This window comes from Mus caroli, chromosome 6 (assembly GCF_900094665.2).
Source record: "Mus caroli chromosome 6, CAROLI_EIJ_v1.1, whole genome shotgun sequence".
In the NCBI taxonomy this organism is placed as follows: domain Eukaryota; kingdom Metazoa; phylum Chordata; class Mammalia; order Rodentia; family Muridae; genus Mus; species Mus caroli.
The window spans coordinates 95519662-95543669 of record NC_034575.1 but is presented as its reverse complement, the minus strand read 5'-3'; the positions used below and the strand labels follow the sequence as shown (position 1 = coordinate 95543669).

Genomic DNA, 24008 nt, shown 5'->3' with positions numbered 1-24008 from the left:
TTGTTGGTTTGCCTAAAATGAAAACTTTAATCACAATTGGGTATCAGGCTCCAAATCAAACTCTAGGTTTTGGGGGCCTACAGTGCAAGTATTTCTAACCAGAATCCCCCTCCCCACCATATCTGACCCTTTCCACAGAAGACCCAATGATTTGTCCTGAGAGCAAACTTTCTATTTCTGAGCTATAGAGGAGGCGATGTGGATTACTTGTGTGGAGTAGAGCTTCTTCCATGTTGCAGCATGTTTACCCAAACCAATTCTCACATCTTTTGTTAAGTGAGCCGGCTTTCCTGCCCCTGTCACGTGTCCTTTGAAAACCGTTGGCCTTCCAGCAGAGGCGTCTTTCCCCTCATCTGTGCACTTACAGGAAGCACCTAGCCACTCACACAGCTGCCCTTGAGTGCATCTCACTCCTGTGGACTGTGTTATTAGATATTGGATTATACTACCAAAGAAATATTGCCTTCAGTAGAAGAAAACCTTTCAGAGCCTCCCAGCTCCTCCCAGGTGCTCCCGGTTCCCTCTCGTCTTTGCCCCACCCCTGGTCATTTTCCTTCAGAAAGGGCTGCTCCCCTGTGGGCTTGGGTTCAGATCCACGGGCCAGTGTGCAGCTTCTGTTCTTCTCAAAAGGGCGAATTTTTAATTCCCCTTGCACTGTGGGAAGGAGAAGGTGGGCTTACACTAAGCCTTCCACATGCATTTGTAAATAAAATTTCCCATTCAGATATTTCAGATGGCTCTCGGGGGCAGCATCTGTTTATAAAAAGTCATGGGCCTCCACTTGCATTGCTAAACAGGAAGCCAAAATAATTAGTGGTCAGAGTGTGAGGGGTGGTTCTTTCCCTCCACGGCTTCACTCACGAGGGGTCGGATCCTTCTTGTCTCAATGACGTGCATTTCTCTGAACAGTTTCTAAACTTGTTTTAAAACTATAACTCAAGGACTTTAAAACTTATTGTAGACACGAAATTCCTTTTTATAATATAAGTATTTTTTTCTGACAGATTAGCACAAAGGATATAATTGACTTCAATATTATAATTGTCATATACATATATATATATATTTCCATAAGTAAATAAATTTTGAGAAAATTTTATTTTTGAACTTTATTTAAAGCATTTGTGATAACATGTTCAATTTTTGCATGTATGTAGCTTTTGAAGTAAAAATAAAATAAAATAAATAGGAATGTTAGGCTCATGTTAATGCTTTCGAGTTTCTATTGTTTATGAACACAAAACATGACAACCACACAAAGCAGTTGGTTTGGTTTGGGTTTTTGTTTTTTGCCCCAGTGGACTTGTGCAACTGTTTCTCTTTGGGAAACACTAACCGTGAGAAGGATTTAACCTGACCAATGTTCAGAACCTGACTCTGAATCACTTTGAGTAGAGTTTGTCAACTTTTGCTCTGGAAATGGTTTTGATTGAATATTTAGTCATGATTGACTGAGAACTAAGCTGACCTAAGCAGTTTAAAGCCTTCCATTGCCTCCTGACAGAAGCTGATGATTGGGAGATAGAGGTAACATTTGGGGCACGTGACTCAGGGTCAGAGCAGTTCAGCCATCTTGGCAGCTGCTGGGGCAAGTGGAGAACCCAGTAGAATCTTGGTCCTTCAGCCAAGTCCTGCAGATGCAGCCCTGGCTATTCTGCAGAGTGCTACACAGAAACCAAGGGGCTTGCATCCTTCTCCTGTCAGTCTGTGAGGTGAGCCAGGAATCAGGCTGAAGCCAGTGTGTTTTCTTCTCGGTCCTACGATCCCCTTGATTGCTACAGTATAGGCTCTTACCTACACTGGGAGAGATGCACCCCTGAATCAGGACAACTAGGAGCCACGAAAGACTTGCCCCTGAAGTATTTCTGTGACATGACTTTTGTGAGCACTTTCTGAAAGTTTTTAGGATTTTCTTTTCTCCCTAGCCACCTCCTCTTTCTGAACTGACCTAGCAAACCTGCAATGCTGTAATTTAATTCATGGTCCCCTTAACAGAGAGCGAACACAAGAAGGAAAGCAAGACTCTGAGAAACCATAAGGTTAAGTTTACTAGACTGTCCTTAGTGGCCCCCCCCCCATCCTTTGCTTTAACATGCCTGCACTGTAAATACAGTTATAAAACTTGGCCATCAGAAAGAACTTTAGATGCTAATTGCATCCAGTAGACACAATATACTGTATAGCAGCTGAGCCTTGACTGAACTTGTCTCTGGTTGAAGGATAGAGATCTAGCCATCAGGAGAGCTGGGCATCAACGTCTGTGACTTGTGATCTACACAGGCTTCTGTGTCAGGAAGACAGTGGCATCTGTCTGCCTGTCCTTCCCTGCAGGTCATCCTGGTCAGCACTGGGCCTCTGACATTACAGCCCATGCTCAGATGTCCTTGTGACACCAGCTGCTTGTCCTCACTCCCTCTCCTGACTGAATGGCATTAGATTTGGGGTCTAGAGACCACTGTAGTGTGACAGATGCTCTACTCCCCACGAATTCCAACTTTCCTATGCACACAAAGCTGACAGCATTTGCAACGATCACATGGTGGCGCTGCCCTCCAGCTGACAGTTCTGAACCAGCGTTCCTGTGTGTGTGTGTGTGGTGGGGGGGATATTTTAAGAGCTTGCTGCCTGCTGCTCTAGGGCTTTACAAAACTTTCTTTAGAGAGCATACAAATCATATTTAGCAATAGACATTGAATTCTCATATGCCTAATAGAAACAAATCAGAGACAGAATGCTGTAGACACACTTTTAAAAATCTCAGCTCCCAGCCTGCCCTTGGCTTTTTAAACACTTATAGATGGGGGGAAAACCCACATAAGAGTATAGGGAATGTTTTATCAGTATTTGATTAGCATGGCTAATGATGAACTATTAGGACTCCTTTCTTTTTCGATAGATATCGAATGCCTTTAAGAATGCAAATTTGCCCTTCCCCTCCCCTGTGAAAGGAAAGAGGAGTGCCTTATGTGGTTTCTGTATCACTTTAACTTACTCTTCAGAGTTTGGAAGACAGAGTATAAAAGGGGGAGCAGAGAACAAACAGAAAAATGCTTTAGAAATGAACAGATAGGGCAGTTAGGTGGGTTCCCGCCTCAAGAAAAACCCTAAACTGATTCCTTAACCATCTGACTAGGGACTGGAGGTTAGCATTTCCGTTTGTTTTTATTTTGCATATGAATGAACATGAAGAATTCTTTCATTTCATTAATCTGCTGAGGCCAGAAGTCTTCATCCTTCATGGTGCTGACAAGACTCTCAATTTTAAAGAGATCCCAAGGACACAGAATTTGAGAGTAGAAGGGACCTTTGAGATCATCTGGCAGTGTGTCTTGACTGCTTAGTGGGCAGAAGGACCACTGTGGTGCTAGCTTATCAAGCATGTTCCGGGCTGCCCCCTGCAGCTTTGGGCGTCTGCATTGTGAGCTAGCACCCTGTAACTCTAATGAAGGCCTTGAGGCCTTAAGACTTTGAGAACCTGCAATTATATCCAACTTCTGCATACTACCAGTGAGGACACCCACCCAAGCTCTCCAAGATACCCTGATAGCAGACTTATCACACTAACAGTCTTACCAAAAAAAAAAAAAAAAATCACTACTCAAAGGGAAGATAAAAATAAGAACATTATAGCTAGGACCACAGTGATAGAGCCGTGGCTCTTCTCTTTTCTAAATAACATTCTAGCCTGTTAAGAGAAGAAAAATTAATGTTCAGAAAAAAGTAGCTACTCCATATGTGCAGTAACTACTTTTCTATAATGTCTTATGGCATCTGGGGTTCAGCATCATTGAACAAGATTAAATGAATGTTACAGAGCTATAAAAGCGCATGTAAAATACCGCAAAACTGTTCGGAGGACTATCAAAGTAGCCTGGGAATGAGTTCCCACTAAAATTAATTGTCACTTTCTAAACGTAGCTTAGCCAAGCTGTTACTAAACTGGAGGGGGTCTTTAATACATACAAGTGTTAAAAAGGAATCAGAGAGGCACTCCCCAGAGCATGTGGATGGGAGGCAGAGGTCATCGCGAAGTCAATCCGTTTTGTCCATCATTGCTGCTGGAATTTATGGTCTCATTGTATCTGTGTGTGTCAGATGTGCTTATTAGAATATCCAATAGACTGACCTTTGGATATTCTATGCTCTGTGTCCTTCTGAAACCATGGGGTTATAGGAATGTGTGTTATATGTTATTGTTTCGGTTGATTCATGTGATGGCATACAACATTTCCAGTTTTACCTTTGAACATTAAAGTTGGATTTTTTTTTTTCTTTGAACATCTGTTTGGGAAGAAGTGTTTATTTGGGATTTGTTAAACTGGCAACTTTGTGTTACAGAAATGACTCTGAAATCGATGCTTCTGAATTTCTGATGGGAAATTAGTGTATCTATTGTTATATGGAAAAAAAGGCAATTTATTACATTTATTAAAACTGTAAAAGGATAAAATAGACTGTAATTTTATCGCTCCATATAGTAAATGAGGACTATTGAAGACTTTGGATACGTTTTTAACACCCGTGTAAGCTTGCTAGTCTTAAGCGATGTTGTTTTGGGAGTGTGTATTGAATTCCCTTCAGATTTCTCAGACTCTAATCAGGTAACCAGGTTTTCAACCACTGTATGTGTCCTTAAGCACTGTTGGTGCTGGGGCCTTGGTATTCATTTACACTAAGTCACCATGACCTCACATGAATCCTCCGGGAGCATTTTTCCCTCTTTGAATTAGCACACAAGAGAATTTCAAATGTAAACTCCTCGCACACACTTCAGCTGGAGGCATCTAGCAACATTTGTCTCACGTTTAAAATCTTATCAGTGGCTTGAAAGTGATTCATTCTTTCAAGCTGTCTTACCTGTGTAAGCCAAACCAGGTTTGCCTGCCTCATGTTTCTGGTGCGTTTGTAGTTCCTCCCCCACCTTCCGCCACCCCATATTATACCATCTGTGCCCTGTGCAGTATGGGACCCCTTCACATCTGGCTACAAGCTGGTGGTAATGCCCTTCCTTTTGATCTGGTCTCATCGAGTGATTTGCTCAGTATTTTTAAGGTCAGACTGAAAAACTTTTTCTGCTCTAGTTATGTTTTGATTTTATATCTCTGTGTGTTTGATGTACAGATACATGTGAACGTTGCTTCTCTAAGCCAGTACTTTTATTTCCAGCCTTTTGCAGCCGTAAGGTAAGTCGAGCCTCTATTCTTCTCACTCAAAACTGTAGTGATTTATATGTTTGGTACAATGTTTATTCATCCCAGAGTCTTCGCTGCTCTTGCATCTGGGACTCCATTGCTGAGACTTTATTGCATTCCTTCTTTTTTTCAAGAAAAAAAAAATGTAGCGTGTGCTTAAGAGTTACCGTCTCTCAAGACTCGGCTTTGAGGTCTTTGCTCATCTGTTGCCACTAATGCCTGCTCAGGACTTGGGTTCTTGTGACTTCAAACAAACAAACAAAATACTTTCATCTTCTGGGGTTAAAATCTCATGCAGTTTTATTATCTTTATCTTAATTGCATATCTCTCTCCCCCCCACCCCGTGTGTGTGTGTGTGTGTGGTGGTTGTCATAATCCTCCACAAGGCACAGCCCAACTTCCTACTAAACGGCTCTGCTATGTGTGGAGCGCCTCCACAGCGCCTGGTGGGTAGTGGGTTCTATGTGACTTCTCGTTTCTGATTTATGGAATGAATGCAGTTGCTATAGGACTCGTTTTGGCCCCGTGGAAAACATTTTGCATATTCAAATTCTTTTTTTAACCTTTTATTTAGAACTGCTTAAGTACACTAAGTCCATTACTTCTCTTTGGGTGCCAACGTTTACCTAAAGTTTCCCCACCTCACCAAGCAAAATGCACTGATTCTTCCATTCTGGTTGCATAACACATCCCTTCAGAACAAACAGAAACTCCAGAAAACTGATGTGTCTTCCATTCATCTCTATAGTTTCTTGTCTCACTTACAAGCAGGCAGTTCAAGCTTATGTACGTGAAACCCAATTCATTTTAACACAGCAAATTTAATGAAATCTGCGAGAGGCAGGGCATAACATTGAGGCTGTGAAATCTCCTAGTGCCTCCTCATACTGGAGTCTGCTCGCCGTGACGGAGCAGGTTCTGTTTCTTTATCATCTAGTGGGCACTTTTGGGAACTTGCTGTTCATTGTTTGGTTAGAAGTTTTGCCTTGCCACCTCACATACAGGGAGCTCTCGGGGTCAAAACTGTGTGCACATACCTTTTCTTCCTCGGTGACTCTTTCTGTGTGATGATTACTGTTAGGAAAAGAAGACAAAAGAAACTTTCAAGTGCCTTCACTAGTGAAGGCACTAAAAAAAATAAAAAATTAAAAAAATTTCTGGAATTCTACAAGCTGATAGGTCTTTTGTTAGAGGAAGAAAAGAAAACAGTAGCTTTTTACAAGGCTCAGCAAGTTCAAATATATATATCATTGAAATATATTTCTATTTCCCATCATCTGCCTAGGCCACGGTGCTGACTAGCTTATTCCTTGCCAGAGAAAATAAGTTTAAATCATAAGCATATTTAACTAGCAAGCGTAAATCATAAGCCTTTCTAACCGTAAGCATGTTGGACTCTGCACAGTTTGTACAGATGGCGTGGTTGACTCTGTACCCCTCCCCATGGTGAGGATGTGGACAGGGCTCCTACTCCCCAATTTCCTGTGCAGCTCAGGGAACTGAAACCATTTGTTTTACCGCGCCTACAGGATTCTGTAAAGTTTGGACCCAGAGCAAGGTTTAACGTGATCCTCCTTTCATACTAAGGAATGATGGGGGTGAAGGTGGCCTCCCTCTGGAAGCTATATCCCCAAAGTACCTCAGTCACAAAAGACAAGATGCTGCTTTGTAAAAATGTGTCTTCTTCTAAAAACATAAAATAAAATAAAACCCACAGCATAATAGGGTAAAAAATGCTAGCAGAGATTTATGGACTTCAAAGAGCAACTTCTAGGAGGTTGACTCTATGGCATTCTTTTTGACAATGCACACAAAATTCTGCTTGTGTCTTGTAAATCCTGGCTGACCCTGTGAGTCAATGTCTGGGCAAAGTTCAGCGTGCTTTAGCTATAGCGATGGCTGTGTTCATGTGCTCACGTAGAGAGTGGCGGTAAAGAGTATTTACCCATGAGGACTGGCATGCCATTGAAGCACATAGGAGGTGTCCCCTTGCTATCACTCCCAGTTTTTGTATGTGGGAGTGAAGGTTAAGACAGGTGAGGACCTTGCCCAAGGTCAGACAGGGGGAGTCCATCTTCATGACTCTCCCAAGTTACTGTGGCTCTAGCCTGTTCTAAAGCCAGGACCTTGAAGAACATTGAAGATTTCAAAAGGCAAGAAGTTTGAGATTCCTTATGGCCTCACTACTACTACTACTACTACTACTTCTTCTTCTTCTTCTTCTTCTTCTTCTTCTCCTTCTCCTTCTCCTTCTCCTTCTCCTCCTCCTCCTCCTCCTCCTCCTCCTCCTCCTCCTCCTGTTCCCATTCCTGCTGTTCTTCCTCCTCCTCCTTTTTAAATCTGTAGCTTTAATATAATGGAAGAGTTGCGGGCCTCATCCAAAATATTCACATTACAGATGAGGCAATGGCCCAGAGACATGGAGTGACTGTCTGCTTAAAGTCGCACAGGCAGCTTGTGGAAGGGTCACAACTGGATCCCCAAACCTCCTGCCTGAAAGCCAGAGTCCCAGCTTTCACTTTGATGCCTCATCCACCACCCCCCCCCCAAAAAAAAGCATCCATTTTCCCACCTGCTTTTGCAACTGATCCTGTGAGCAGATCCGTCTTGAAAATAGTCTCCATCCCCGGCCCCCTCTCCGCACTTGCTTATTTTCTCAAGGTTTTAACGGGGAATTAAAAACACTTCCATTTGAAGCTTGCTTTTCTGTCTCACTTATTGAGTGCCCAATCTGTAGGCGCACATGCCTAACACTCTTCCCAAAAGAATGTACAAGAATCACACGTTTGACTGCTGTGGATGGCAGGTGAAAAAGAATTACTGCCGTAGTGTGGAGGCCCTTAAACGTATTCACGGCCAGCACTGGATTATCCCAGCACAGATGGATCAGGCACAACTCCCTCTTCCTCTGTTTACTGGTGACCTTTAGCTGTTTCTGTTTGTGAGCGCTTCTCTCAGAGACTAGAAAGAAGAACAGAGATGCCATGACTTGATTTCTTGACCAGAGTACCGGGCTCCTGATTATAATTTTAGCAGTTTGTCTTGTTACCCGGCAGGAAAGTGATTGATTGTAGGAGACTCTGAGTGGAACCCACCTGGGATGCACAACTTGACCTTGGTTGTGAACAGTCAGGGAGCTTAATTGTTGGGTTGAAATCCTGTTAGCTGGTGCCTAGAGCAAATTACTCAACAGCTCTGAGTCACTGCATCCTCATCCTTAGGAGGGACCAGTCAGCTGCTTAGAAACAAATAGCACAGGGGGATGCAGCTGGGACTCAGCTCTTGGTAGGAATTAGCAGAAGGCGCTTCTCTGAGTGTGTCCCCAATGGCTGACACAAGGACACTTGCTCTCTTGACACTTGAGGTGCTGACCCTGCTCACCTGGTTAGGATACCAGAGAGTCTTTGCTGGCAGTTTTCTAGACAAACCTGTGCTCTGCTTCTGTACTGATCTGTGTACCAACTCATGCCATTCAGGGAAAAAAACCAATTGTCCCCTTTGGTGGATTCTGTGAATCTGCTTTCCAAGTTGATTTGCCATGAGGGAGTTTAAAATATCAGTGAACTTGACAATTAATTGTTTTTCAATAATATTATTGGCATTTCTTGGGAATATGCAGAGGAAGGTTGGTGTATAAATGTCTTCTAAGCTGAACAAATTCTTGGTGAAATGTAAGTCCCTTGTGTTCCACTGTGAATTATAGGCCCCCAAGCATATAACTGTGAGGTAACTGATGGACAGTCGAGAGGGTTCTTTGGATTGTGTGAAGGTTATTATTATTCCTGTTATTGTATATGTATGTGTGGGGATGCATATATGTGCATGTCGAGGCTCCTTTTGAGATAGGATCCTTCCCTGGTCCACAAGGCTAGCCACTGAGCCCCCATGAGCCTGCCAGTTGCTGTGTCCCAACATGTACTACTACTCCATGTTGCTTTTTATTGTGTGTCGGGGAGATTGAACTGAGGTCTGAGAGCATGCACAGCAAGCATCTTACCGACTGAGTCATCTACCCCCAGGCTCTCACATGCATCTGTCTTAGTCCCTGACAGCGGAAGGGACATCTGACGGGCATTACTGTGGCACATTTCTGTATGCTATATTGACTCATTCCCTCATCAAGTGATTGCTGCCCAGCTGCACTGTGCTAGGACCAGAAGCTGTAAACACAAACAGCAAATCCTGTCTGTTCCACGGAGCTTAGAACTTAGGACATGTGAGAAATGGCATGAAAATAGACCCACAAGCTAGGTGGTGGCGGCACACGCCTTTAACTCCCAGTATTCAGGAGGCAGAGGTAGGTGGATCTCTGCGTTCAAGGCCAGCCTGGTCTGCAGAGTGAGTTCCAGGACAACCAGAGCTACACAGAGAAATCCTGGTCTTGAAAAACAAAAAACAAACAAACAAACAAAAAAGCCACTAGACCCTAAGGAGAGGAAGAAATTAACTCAAATATCTTCGCGTTCCACAGACCTGACTTAGTACAGACTCATTGAAGTGTTTGAATGTTGTCAGAAACAAAATTTGCTTTGGTTTTCAACTCAAAATATCCTTAGCTTTCTAAAGCTGAGTGTCTCCTCTAGGCTCATTATTATTCTAAAATCCTCTAATACAGTTTAGACACTGGGGTCAGTAACCACAAAGGCTGTTTGTAATTTGTTGCCACTTCCCAGATCTCTTGAAAAGCCAAGCAAGCCCCCTGACTTTGCTCCCTAATTCACTAGGTCTTTGTGCACACACCTGAGGAGTAACCGTCATGAAGAGGCCCATGCACCAGCATGTTAACTTCCGGGTTCTGGCATTGTGGAATGTCGCACGATGGCTAACTCTGTAATTTTTAAAGGCCGTGTAACTCCTTCTAAACCATGCATAGCATCTGCACAAGAAATGTGACACTGAGTCTAAGGCTTAAATAGCTCAGGGCCACTGTCTTGTGCGTTGCCAGCAAATCAGGCACTCCACTAAGTGCAGGTTAACAAGACCAGAGCATCGTAAATGAGCCTCTGCCCCGTGACCCAGCCAGAGACCCCTTCCATATTCTCAGCTCAGCCCAATAGCTCTCCCTCTCTCACGGGCTTTTAAGATTGGCGGGAGGCCACACCCTATACCATCCCAGTGCTTTGTGGAGTGGCTCAACATTCACTAGGACTTCCTTGCCCTGTAGCCCTGATCACTTTAACAAAGACAACAAAAGGGAGCCTTTGCCAGGGAGGAGCCCAATCGGAATGCTAAATGGTTTTGAAAGTAAAAGCAGCATTGTTAGCAGGAGCATGCCCTTGTGCCTAGATGCGCTTATTCCATGGGACACCAACGCTGATTCGCCTCCTGACCTGGGCTTCCAGCCCAACTGCATCCTTCCTCTTCAAAGGCTTGGCTCTGAGCGGATCACACATTTTGCTTGATGACAAATTAATCAAACTTGATTTCTTGGATGAGATAGGTACTAAAGAGCTACAACTCCCCACGGGCCGAAAGTCAATACGGCCCTTCTGGCTCCGATTAGAGAAACAAAAGGATATCTGAGAGCCATCTTCCTCCCTGCCTGGGCCGAGGGAGGAGGCTGAAAGGCAGAGGGGCTTGTAAAGGAGAGGAGCCTTATTAAAACACATTTCAGCTGTGGCCAAGTGCACGGCGAGCCCTCCTGATGACTTTGAGAGATGCCCACCTTGTCTCAAGAGCTGCGTTTCCGCTTCGAGCAACCTAGAGGAAGCAGTATATTAAGCATCTGAAATGTTTATGGATCGCCCCCTTTTATGTTCCTGCCCGTGAAGATGAATTTTAAAAAAAGAAAAAAAGTCGGCCCGGGAGATCTGGCAAATGTTAGAGATAGCTCAAGTTTGGATAAGTAAATTTACTTCCATGGGGGTTAAAAAAAAAGAAACTCCTGGAGTCCAGGGAATTATTTATGTACCTGTGAAGGCAGGCCTGGGACAAGGTGAAGTGGCAAGCTTCACAATGCAACCACTGCAGGTCTGCTTCGCAGCCCACTCACGTGAGGGAGCAGAGGGAGCCTTCTGCTAAATCGGGGAGCACAGGATTTCTGCGCAAAACCCTCTTAGCAGCTTTGTCATCCGCCTGTTCTGTGGAGCATCCAAGGACATCTCTTGCCTCCTGTGTGATGGCTCTGTGTTCTATATTTAGAAGAATTGCTGCTGCGCAGAAAATGGTCCCCTGACTGTTCTGGGGGTGCCTTATGCCCTTTCCCCCAAAAGAGTTACAAGAGGGGTTTCTACCTTCATAGCACACCTCAGTAAGGTTCTATAAATGTTCCCTTTCATGAGCAGGTAGAATGCACAGGTCTATATAACAGTGGGTTCCTGTTATATAGGACCGACTTGAGGGCAGCCAAACCATTGCCAGCTGCAGACACAGGCCAGGTCCACAGGGGTTCCCCCAGGGATTGCTGAGGACTCTGAAGGAGGCAATGATGTCACAAGGACCTGACACTTCTCATTCCTGACATTTATCTTGAACATCTTTCCCCAAGTATCTTTCTGCTCCTGCTAGCAGTGCCCAAAATGTTTGTGCTATTCCAGCATACTTAATAACTTAAAGCTGTGTTTTAGATCCAAACAAAGAGCAAAATACACGGAGTTCTGCCTCCCTCGCCCTGTGAACTAACTCCTCCAGCACCATCTTGCCTGGTTCTCTGACATGTGTGCTCTGTGTTCTGGCCATCCAGCTCCGTGGTCTCTCCAGGAGCCCTGGCCTGGATCTCCACCTGTGTGCCCTTAGGGAGACCCTGGGGAGAGCCAAGAACCTCCCACAACAAGCCTGTTCTGCACTCTCTAATGGGAGTATCCCCATCACTTCTTACAATGTAGGGGGCCTGGGTTTTCCTATGTCTTCTGCCATGGCCCCTATGTTATGTCAGTGTGGTCAGTGAGGTCCTGGGTATATGGTTCCCGGGCCTTGGTCACGCTCCTGCTTATTCAAGTGCCCTTCACAGATGCTGGTTGGTACTGAACAGAAGAACCAGCGTTTCCCCAGGCTCCTCCGAGATTTGCTTTGAGAAACCCACCCATAGGTGAGAGGAGCTCTGAGTTTTGACTGGAGAGATCAGCTTCTCCCACTCCACACCAGAACCCTATCTTGTAATGCTCTGTGACCCAGGGTGTGCTGCCTGGCCTTCCAGGCCTCAGTTTGCCTGTCTGTAGGAGGCACACGCAATGCCACCATCATGGAAGGTGAGCGGCATTAACTAAAACCAGCAGCTCTGAGCTGACCGTGCAGACCTAAGCATCAAAGCCTTGCTACCACAGTGTTAGCTACTTGACTAGTTATTTTTAAACTCATATTCTAAAGCAGAGCCTAGATTACTATGCCCCCCCACACACCTCACATCCCCACTCGGCCACAGACACTTATTTCTACAAAAGTCCATTTTGTAAAGGACAAAAGTAATACACACTTGTTTTCTCAATCACAAACAATAACCATAACTAATACCTCATCTACTCCCAGCCTTCCCCCACTCCCCTAAATGTTAAAATCAATCCCTAGGCTGTTGTGATCCGTGTCGTTGGAATTTCTGCACTGTGCAGACTGAGAGAGGAGGTCTAAAAGTTCAAGGCCAACCTGGGCTATATCAGAATAATTTGTTTTTTAAATCCAAAATATTCATAGGAAGCAACAAGTTTTGTAATTATGTGAAGACATGGAAAGGCCAGGGTGAGGCAAAAGACACAGAGGAAACACTAAAGACAAAGGGGGTGGGGGTGGTGGAGACTAGGATGAAGTAGAGATGGGCTGGCTGCCTTGCCCAGGTGAGACTGCAGACATAGTTTTGTTAGCAACACCCATCTCTTCAGTATGTTTAAGATGCTGTTTGCTGGGAAAGGTAGCCATCATGATTCCTGATGGGGAGTGGAGGGGTGTCTTCTACACACCCAGAATGCTGTCTGGGGTCCACATGGCAAGAGACAAAGAGTCCCTGTGAGAAGTGAGGTCAGCTGGCACCTTGTAAGGGCACGTTCTTCATCTCTCCACCAGAGTTCAGGGAACTGTTAACCCCAAAGAAGCTTCACTGGGGGTTGATGGCTTTCCCCTGGGGGAGTCCTGTCACTATTGGACTCTGTCCTGCAGGACTGCCTCTGATTCCTGTGCCCATGTGGCAGAGCTGTGCATTAGGAGTCCTTGCCAGGAGACATTTTTACTTGCCCTTGAGTATGTGTCAGATTCCAAGACTAGAAAAATGGAAGTGCCCCCACTTTTTTTTTTTTGTTCTGCTAAATAGGCTTGGGGAGGCTCAGTGGCCCTAGGATGTCAATCAAAACGAAAGAACTAAGACTGATGCGTGTCAGGATTCCTCAGACCTAAGGCAATGGGAATGTTGTCTGGTGCTAGAGGTATCAATGACTTCTGACTCTGCCGTGACCCGGTTCTAACAAGTCTTCAGAGCCCCTTGGTGTGGCTATTTTATTTAGTTTTAAACTTTTAAAAATCACATGTGTTGCAGATAAATACATGTAATTAGTTCAAAGGCTGAACTGTTGGAGAACAGAATGTATTTATCTGTGACAGTACAGGTTTTTTTAAAAAGCAGATCCTGTTAGAAGTGACAGATTTCCTATCTCCGATTTTTCCTACTTGCATTGTGAGAAGTTCACAATAGGTGACAAGGGCCTATTTTTAGCAGCTGTGGCAATGCTCAGCTCCATTTTTTAACAGGATAGGTAAATAAAGCTCCAAGAACATCGGGTTCTTTGGGAGTCACTTCTCTAGTGCCTCCTGTCGGTGTCTTCCTGGATGTCCTCAGCAGCACTGTATGTAAGCCATCCCTGGGGTCTGGGTGGCAGGGCCTTAGGAGTACCAAAGACAGCAGCACTCTGGTGACACACTAAAAGGTTTGCATTGAACAAACAGCCCTTGGATGGCCAAGTGCATTAGGGAGTGAGCTCTCTCAGGGCAGTGGCTGGAGCCCCTTCAGTCCTTTTCTCCCACCTTCTTTCTCCCAGGGCTGCCATGATAGGTTTCTAAGACCCAGCTGAAGTTGGTCTTCTAGAAGACCTGTGTTACAGGATCCCACTGCTCTCTGCATAAGCTCAGCAAATGGCCCTTTCTCAGAGCATCTGCAGCTCCTGGCCAACCCTCACTTACCCTTGTCTACCTGGGGCTTCCTAATTCTACCTTTGAATTATTCAGAGTCCACTTGGAAAGAGGTCAGAAGACCTCTGTAGTTCAGGCTAGAGAGGGGATACTTGTTCAAGGTCACAAGTGTATACCACCCTGTCTCTCAGCCACCTCCCTTCTCCATACCCAGCTATAATTTTGCCTCTGCCTAAGAAACACATCTCTGTATTCTGTACTCTACTTTTATTTTCAGAATTCAATTTATTCCATAGTTGAATTTTTCCACTTGATTTTTTTTTAATATAAGAGTTTTGTAAATCACAAATTGCTAACTTGTAACATTAGGGGTTAACATTAAGGGAAGGTCACTGTGAACATAGTTACTATAACAATACTTTGTTACAAATGATACTCCCAAACTCTACTAAAACTCTCAAAAAAGAAAAAACAAAAAAACAAAAAAACAAAAAAACAAAAAAACAAAACAAACAAACAAACAAAAAACAAAAACAAACCACAAAGGGTTTTTGACCCAGGGTGAAGGAGCTCCACTCTGGGGGTCACCAGGCTCAGCACCCTCAGCTTGGGATCCCTGCCTTGGTATTATTCTGTCTAATGCCTAAGGAAACTGTGCTGGACGGATGGATGGATCCTTCGGGCATGCTCTGCCAGCTCCCCAGACTCCAATCGTGTGTGTAGTTTTGTAGACAGTGTTGTACAAGGATAAAAGAAACACGAGTGTAAGAATTGGCTGGTTGCCTAAGTCCCGGCTCACCATAGCCCCACCCCATGGAGGAGCAGCCTTATGAAGAGGAAAGAAACAGCTCTCAGGGGAATCTGGCCAGGATGGGTTCTCTAGTATAACTTTTTTTTTAAAAGTTAAATTTGGTGTTGATTATTCACCAGCTAGACCTCCAGAAATGCTACCTTCTTATAAACACTGGAGGGAGGTGCAGACTTAGACCTGGGCAGGGAATGGGTGCCTTGTGTCTGAGAAATAGCCAGTGTGCTTAGGGCTCAGATTTCAAGCCATCTTCTGCCCCCATTACTTTCCTTTTGGGAGGACCCAGCCCCCTCTCTCACTGGCTTTTGCATGTGTTTGCTGGAGAGCGAAACACACCACATCTGCAGAGTCTCCAGGCTTTGAAGTATCCACAGAAGACTGCAGCAGAGAGCCATCCAGAGTTTCTGTGTTGCTGGTGGCTGGGTTGTTTGTTTGGTTTAGTGTTACAGCAGCTGCTGGTGCAGCCGGAACTGTAGCCTGGCACCACCGGAAATTAAAGCGCCTTCATTTCTCTCTTCGTTTTTTCTACCCAAACTAAGAGCCTTTACATTTTTCTTTTCTTTTTTTTTTCTTTTCCCTACAATTCAAAGGAAAGAAAACCAGAAGCCCACATGGAGAGAAGTGTTCTGTTGTCCCTTGTTCATACGGACATGCAGGTCTTTGTATGCGTCTCATGTTCACGGGTATGCTTTGAGCGGACAGCATTTCCCATGCGTGCAGCACCGAAGAGCTTCCAAACGATAGCTCACATGGTCTTTCTAAAAATATTGGGTTTTGCTTTCTATAGTTTTGAGTGTGAAGTGTCCCTCGCAGGCTCACGTATTTGACGCTTGGTCTCCAACCCCGGGGCAAGTTCCTAATGAGTTGCTATAACTACCACGACTCCACAGCCATATTAGACTGACCCCCCCCCCAAACTTTCAAGTTGCTTCTCTAAACTGTCATTGCTGTTAGAATAACTAATATCTGGGTTTTGCAGGAAAAGTGTCCGGGCAAAGTGGGGAGGGGCAGTTCCTAGATCCCTGAGCCCTATAGTGGGAAATCACAGCACTCATTGGCACCCTAGTGAGAGCGCTCCAAGCCAGGGGACATTCCTTCCAGGTTCCTGTGGACAAAGTGGCCCTGTACTGAGCCATGTCCCTCTCTGCATGGTGCCCACGCACAACTGGAGTAACTATTGTGGTGCCTCGGGGCTGCCCAGGACAAAATAGAAGCAAAGAATTACACAGTGATTAAAATACAATTAATAACGACTTGATCTTGCTATAAACTATGTGTATTAATCCTCATAGGAACCTTCCTCACCCAGAAAGATGAAGTGATTTGTCCAAGGTGAACTGGCAGGATTCAATACAGGAATCTCGACCCCAGCTTCACTATCTTATCCAATCTCTGGTTACTTAGGAAGTAACCAGACTTACTCCAGACCTTCTTTTTGTGCTATCTCGCCAACTCCTTGTTACAATCTTGCTAGTGAGGAAATGGGCTGGGAATGGTTCAGTGACCTGTGAGAGACTGTCACATTTCAAAAGTGTTGGACCCATGGTCTGAAACAGGCTGCCTATCTCCTAAGCCCGGATCTTCTTGTTCCCTCTGTGCCAAAACGAGGCATTTCTACATCACTGCATAAAACTGTCTTATGTATAAAATTGCAAAAGAGTCCATTGGACAATGGGTTGATGGTGAGGGAGAGCTTGAGAAAGAGAGCCAGCTGGTGTTTACAGTGTCCCTAAGGAGCTAAGCAGTCCTGTCTGCATGCCTCCTGGAGGTATCTTCAGCTCTTGTCAGATGGGGAGGTTGAAATCTAGGAAGGCCAGAGACTTTTTACTAGCTCATGTATGTGACAGCATGATCTGAATAGAGCTTGCCTTAGGACATGGTCCCTAGATAGTGATGTGTCCAGGATGACCCCAAGATACACTGGGGAAAACAAGGGTTCCCACTTGCCACTTGGGGTTCAGTAGCTTTAGCCTCATTCTTCTCCTTCTCTCTCCTTCCCAAACTTAGAGAAACTACCACCCACCGTCCTCACGGGGATTTTATAAAGATGAATTGGATAATTTCAGAATAGTTCTTTGGGCTGCTTGGTGGAGAGGTGCCATCAAGAAGAACAAAGGAAGACAACAATAATAATTATAATATTTAAAAGTATTTATGAAAATCTCTGTAGGGGCAATTAAGTGGAGACCAGCTGGTACTTGTGGAAAACTCACAAGTTGACGAGACAGCCATATCCACCTCCCCTGGCTGGATGCTGGAATGAACATGGTAGGGAACTGGCAGGTCAGGGGCTGCAGGTGTGGGGCCCCCAGGAGCTGCAAGCTGAAGCCCCTCTTTGGCTTGTACCAAAACAACCCCTGGGTCTGGATGAAGCCTGTATGGCCGATCACTACCTGGGACTGTTTACCACCAAGCACTAATGCCTCGGTTTCCAAAGACTGCAAAGAACCCTTGCTTTCAGAGCCTTGAGAGCTGTCTGATAATCACTACCCACTCATCCCAGGGGCAGATAATTCTTACTGCTTCCTCACGGCACCTCAAGGGAGCCCCGCGTCTTCTGTGTAGAGGCCTGTGTTTGGTATCTGAAGGGGTTAGGTGCTGTTGAGTGGAGGGGAGGCTCCAAGCTGAGGTTCCTGACTCTTAACATCTGGGCTACTCTGTTTGCATGGTGCTCTCTCCTACCCAGAGTCCTTGGTTGTCTGAGAAGATGTTCTCTCCACAAGCCTTTGACCTTCCAGAGTGGCTTCCCTGCTCTCCTGCCACTCACTCAGCCCCTGTACCCCTGTGTGCACTGACAATGTTACCTTCGGTTGCTCCCTCCCTAAATCCTTCCTTCTCAAACATTCCCTTCCTCACCCACAATCCTTTTTGTCTTGCTTCACCTTCTGCCCACAGATAGCTGTTGTGCTGTGTATATTGTTGCTGCCCCCACCTCCAACCAATTCTTCAGGATAACGATATAAGTCAACCCTTAGGTACCTTCCTATGTCTTACAGCTTGGTTTTCAGCTCGTACCACCTCCATATAACCCCCATTCACCAGTGTGAGCAAAGCCAGGGTCCCACAACAGGACTGTTCCAATAGCAAAGACGGTGCCTGGGCATCTGCTCACAATGCAGGGCTGCACCCTAAGGACCTAACAGGCCACATTTCCAGTGCCATGTCCTAGGCCATCTTTGGAATTCGCTATACTCTGGTCACTCCAAGTAAGGTCTCTGTTTATTCCTGTTCTTCTCTACAAAACTTGACTGCCTTATTCTCTACTCCTATAGAAACCCACTCTTACTCCTGGTCACTATTTTATACTCAAATGTTCATAGCTAATAGAGAAGCAACATGTAGAATCAGTAGACTGTCTTAGAGGGTACAATATAGGATCGGTGCTGAGACTACAACATGAAAATTAAATGTCCAATGGGGGGCATTGTTGTCTTTAATATATTCTACCTTCTAAGACACATTCTCTCCCCACCTTCTCTCTATCTCTGTTTCTCTCTCTCTCTCTCTCTCTCTCTCTCTCTCTCTCTCTCTCTCTGTGTGTGTGTGTGTGTCTATGTGTGATCATGTGTGTATGCAAGCACACCTTAGATATGGAGATCAGAGATCGACATCAAGTAGCTTTTTCAATCATTGTCTAGCTTATTTTATGAGGCAAGGTCTCTCCTTAAACTTACAACTCACCGATTCAGCTAGGCTGGCTGAACAGAAAGCCCTGGGACCCTCCTGTCTTACAATCACACAGTAGTAGAACATTTTGCTTATTATACTGGGCATCTGAACTCAGGACCCCATACTCAGATGACAAATGTCAACCAGACCATTTCCCAACCCCTACCTTGACAGGATAGTGTGTGTGTGTGTGTGTGTGTGTGTGTGTGTGTGTGCGTGTGTATTGAGACAGGGTCTCTCTCTACATAACCTTGGCTGTTGTGGAACTCACTATATAGACCAGGCTGGCCTTGACCTCATGGAGTTCTGCCTGCCTCTGTCTCCTAAGCACACTGGAATTGAAAGTGCATGCCACCACACCCGTTCTGGATAGGATATTTTAAAGGAAGAATGTTGCAGCTCTTGCAGAAAACTGGAGTCCAGTCCCCAGGGCCATGTTGGATGGCTCACAACTGCCTAGAACTCCAGTTTCAGGAGTTCTGACCTCTTTTGGTCTCCATGAGCATCCACACACTTGCATGCCCACACATGCAGAGATGCACATACATAAACATAGTAAAAAGTAAAGAAATCTACATCTTCTGGCCTGCACGGGCAAAGCCCACACAGAGACTCACATGCAGAGATACACCTGCATATACATAAACAAAAAGTAAACCTTTTAAAACAAAAACCAGAACGTGAGTGATAGGAAATTTGGTTTTGAATTTTCTCCCACATTCCATTCCCTTCCTGTCCTCAGAGTCTGCACGGTTCCAGTTCACTGTTGAGAGCACCCGGACCTAAAAATAGTGTCATGCTGACTTAAGAGGCTAGGCTACACCCCTGGCCCACTCCATCCTGCATATGACACCGGGCTACTCCTTCAGAAGTGGGAACATGCATTTCTGTGGATGAACTCTGATGGCATAATTAAAACCTTCCTATCCACCACGGAGCGCACGCTTGCCTCTTAATGAAACCTCAAGGGTGGCATTCACACTGAGCCCGCCCTGACATCTGACATCTGTGTGATGGAGTGACATGCAGTGGGAGGGAAGCTCCTTTGTGATGTCGTTAAATAGGCTCCTGTGATTCTTTCCCTGACACATCCTGCTTGGCAGAGAAGGGTTTGTAAGTTCACAGAGCCTAGATCCACATCCTGGTCCTGTAGCATCGTTTCACCCTTGTTATATAACCTTAACGAACTTCAGTTTACTTACATGGAGAACGGGCACGGCACGCTGTGTAGTCCTTTTCTGTACACAAGAGCTGTGTAAAGCTGTCATAAAACTATGACTTGGCACCTCCAGCCTTTGCCCTGGAGGACTCGGCACCTGTTTCTACTATATGTTATGAAAACTTGCTGTGCATGGGTTGGTTTTTTTGTTTTGTTTTTATATTGTAATGTATTGTATTGTATTGTATTGTATTGTATTGTGTGTGTGTTTGTGTGTGTTCTGCAGGTGCATGCTACAGTGCTTGGTGTGGGAGGTCAGAGAACAACTTGGGCGGGCCCTAGGACGCAAACCCAGGTCATCAGGCTTGGCAGCAGTTGGCTTTACCCACTGAGTCTTGCCAGCCTGTCTTGCTGCTGGCCTTTGATTTTGTTTTCTGAGACAGGAACACTCTGTGTATTCTAGGCTGGCTTTGATTTTACAGCCTTCCTGCCTCAGTCTCCTGCGTGTTAGGATTACTGTCATGCTCCACCGCACCCGATTTAAAGGGGTTTTGACTCTTTTAATAAATGAAAAATACCAAGGATGAAACAAATTGTCTAATCTGTCCTAGAGAGTGCATGGTGGGGTCGCAATGTGCCCACAGTGGAGCGAATGGAAGCCCAGTCCATGGGAGATGGCATGCTGATAGTATCTCACAGCATGGGCCTGGGGGGGTCAAACATCTTTGGCCTTCCTTTGCACTTCACTCCTTTTTACTTTATTTTTTTTAAGATATGTATATGAGTGCACTGTAGCTGTCTTCACACACACACCAGAAGAGAGGAAATCAGATTCCATTACGGAAGGTTATAAGCCACCATGTGGTTGCTTGGAACTGAACTCAGAACCTCTAGAAGAGCAGTCAGTGTTCTTAACCGTTGAGCCATCTGCCCAGCCCCTGTACTTCACTCCTAAGCAATGTCTTTCTGTTTGAGGGTAGCACCTAAGCTCCTTCGGATCCAGCAGGACCCCCGCTCCCAACCTCCCCACAGTGAGTGACTCATGGATTCCAACCCCCACCCCACAGCTCCTCACACCAGCTCCACCACACCAGGGAGGTTTCTAGCTACAGGTTGGTGAAGGTTTCCAGGGCAGGATGTTTACAACCCCTAAAGGAATGGGCAAAGAACCAAGCAGCCCTGCTTGGCAACCTTTGGCTGTTCTTTGCAGCCCAAGGCACCCCGCCAAGCCAGCTCAGGAGAGGAAAACATAGCAAGTGCTGATGTGCCTCCATCTTATGTGGAACATAGTAAAAGTTTGCAGGGTGATTTATTTTTATAAACAAGGAAATACCACGGGCCCCATCCATTATCCACATGCTGTAGATCACCTCTGCTGGCTGGCCCAGGACGATCCAAGGAATTCTGTAGAAGCATGAAGAAGAGGCAGGGAACACACCCACCCACCATGGCTCCACAACGCCATGATGGTGGAAAGTACTCATGGGGCAAAAGATTTAAAACTCAGAGGAAAGATGTTTTTACCCATACAACTATATAGAAATATTCAAATAGAGATGGCTTTCATTTTAGGCAATTGACTGAAAAGCAAACTTCATAGGGAGTGATATCCAAACCCAGGGGTTAGTTTATTGTGGTTTATTGTCTTGTTTAGTGTGTGTGCACACATCCATATGTGGGTGTGTACATGTGTGCTCAAGTGGCCAAAAGTCAACTTTGTTATCTTTCCTCAGGAGCTATCTACCTGATATTTGGAGACAGGGTCCCTCAGTGGGACCTGGGGCTCACTGATTTGGTGAGGAGCTGGCTACTGATCCCCACTGATCCCCACAGATCCTCCTGTCTCTACCTCCCCAATGCTGGTATTGTAAGCACCACCATACCTAGGCTTTTAAGTGGCCTCTGTTTCTCATGTTGGCGTAGTGAGCACTTTACTGATCTTGCTGAAGCCTGACTTTGCTGTAAGTTTTACAAAATGCATTTCTTTCGGCTGCCATTATCAACATCATAGAGAGTGGACAGGGTGGAAGCAAGCTCTGTGCCTGGCCCCATGAACATGTGCAGGCACTCACACACACACACACACACACACACACACACACACACACACATACACACGAACACACGTGCCTGGGAAGCCCTGGGGAACCCCAGAAACCAGTGAACTCAATCTCTCTATCCCAGCCTGAAACATTTTTAAAAGAGGTTGTATTTGATAACATCAGGCTGGGGATAGAGGGATAGAGTTCAGCGGTAAAGCTGTTGGCTCGCATGTGTGAGGCCCTGGATTCTATTCCTAGCACCACAAAACACATTAACAAAAATCGTCCTTCCATCCTAAGGCATTTAGGTAGCTGTGGACTAAGGAGTGTGTTCGGACAAAGGAAAACCGCAGTGAGCGCGGTACAGCCAGCAGTCTGATTATGTCCATAACTTCTAGGGCAGTGAGCGCGGTACAGCCAGCAGTCTGATTATGTCCATCACTTCTAGGGCAGTGAGCGCGGTACAGCCAGCAGTCTGATTATGTCCATAACTTCTAGGACGTTTTGTGTGTTAAAAGAAGAAGAAAGCAAAAACCTTTCAGACTCTGTTAAATGGGTTTTTTGGGGGCTATGAAAATGTAAGCTTCACTGAGAACAATTTTCATGGCCACAGCCCTCCTCTAGGTATTTCTGGAGGGTTAGGTTTAAGAAAGATTTTAGAAGAAGCCAATCTCAGCTCTGACACAGCCAAATCTGCAGCCCCAGGAGCTTCCAGGGCTCGGGGTGTGGTGTTCTCATGGGGATGACCTGAGACAAGCTGGCCAAGCTTTCAACTAGGCTACCCTTCCTTAGCAAGATGTGAGACTCCAGTGGTCTGTATGAGGCTGATAGGAAGCCGGGAAGGCGAGATGCTAAGTTTCACTGGCAACGGAAAAGATTTTGTGAGAAATATCACAATTTGCTCCTAGCCACCAAAACAAACAAGCAAAAACAACAATAATAACAACAACAACAAGATGTCAGTGTTAAAGGGGGGGGGGGTTAAGAACAACTCCTCTTAGCAACCCACAGCCCTGTATTGAGCTAATTAATAACAGAAAGTCTTCTTAAAAAATGTTCTCATCCTTGGCATAAATGTTGAGTGTAAGGCACCAGCGACAATCTCCTTCCATTCCCAAGCTGGCAACACCTCACTTTGCAAGCAGCCATGTTGAGTTTTAAAGGTCTTTCCAGCCAGGAAAAAAAAACAAAACAAAACAACAACAACAAAAAAAAAACAATCTAAAGACAACATCACTAAAACCCAAACCAACAGAATATAAAATTGAGCCCCTGGGGTGTCCTTCTAGAGAGTTCTAAAAGGTAGTTCTAAAATTCTGCCCTTGTCTTTTGAAGGGGCTCCTAAAATTCTTTCGGCTTAATTCCACCATTCCCTACTTGCAATATCATGTTGAGGATTATTCTAAATGATTCTGAGACTTTCCACAACTATGCCTATTTCAAGTCTGTTCTCAGAAGATGGGACTCCACAGAAGGCGGTTCACATGATTTTTAGTCCGAATCTATAAATAATTGGTGTATCCATTTTAGCCCCCAAAACTCCCATCTGGTTCTCTGTTCACACAAGACACTGGGCCGAAAGCTTGGAAGGATAGTAAATCCTGAGAAACAGGAACATCATGGGGTAATTGTGATCATAGTAGATGCCGCTGGCTTCTGGCTTTCTGAGGGCTTCAACTTGGCTTCCCCACAGTGGTCTGTACCCACGGGCAGGCATCAGGGAAGAACAGCATCCCTTCATGATGCCTGTCCATCAAGCCTTCCCTGTCCAGTCTCTTTCTATTTCTAGCTCAGTCCTGGGTGGGTCTGACCTCCTTGCCATTCCCACTGAAGACTTTTTATAATTCCTGTGTGCGAGAGAGGCAGAAGCACACAGCTTGGTTGGGGGATCCCAGATGGAGTCTGCAGGATGGATATTAGGAAAATCAGTTCTTTGGGGTGGTAAACGGAGAAATTGCAATCAGAGTGGCAATGAAACCCCATCCGTGTTAGGAGGTGGGGTGGGGGTGAGGCAACCCATAATTTCCCTTCTGCATTTGTAAACAGTCACTCTGAAGAGACCGTCTGCACTTGAAGAATTCCTAATGGG

The 24008-nt window shown here is 45.3% G+C and overlaps 1 protein-coding gene across 2 annotated transcripts in view; it reads left to right on the top strand.

The window, feature by feature from the left end:
• Eif4e3 (eukaryotic translation initiation factor 4E family member 3) overlaps positions 1 to 24008 on the top strand; it is a 142368-nt gene that overhangs the window by 66461 nt on the left and 51899 nt on the right. For both annotated transcript variants that reach the window (XR_003836917.1, XM_029478358.1), the window contains exon 7: positions 5122 to 5183. Coding sequence is in view for 1 of the 2 variants with exons in the window: in XM_029478358.1 (XP_029334218.1) it covers positions 5122 to 5183 (62 nt within the window). In the remaining variant the exon portion in view is untranslated. The remainder of the gene's footprint in view (positions 1 to 5121; positions 5184 to 24008) is intronic.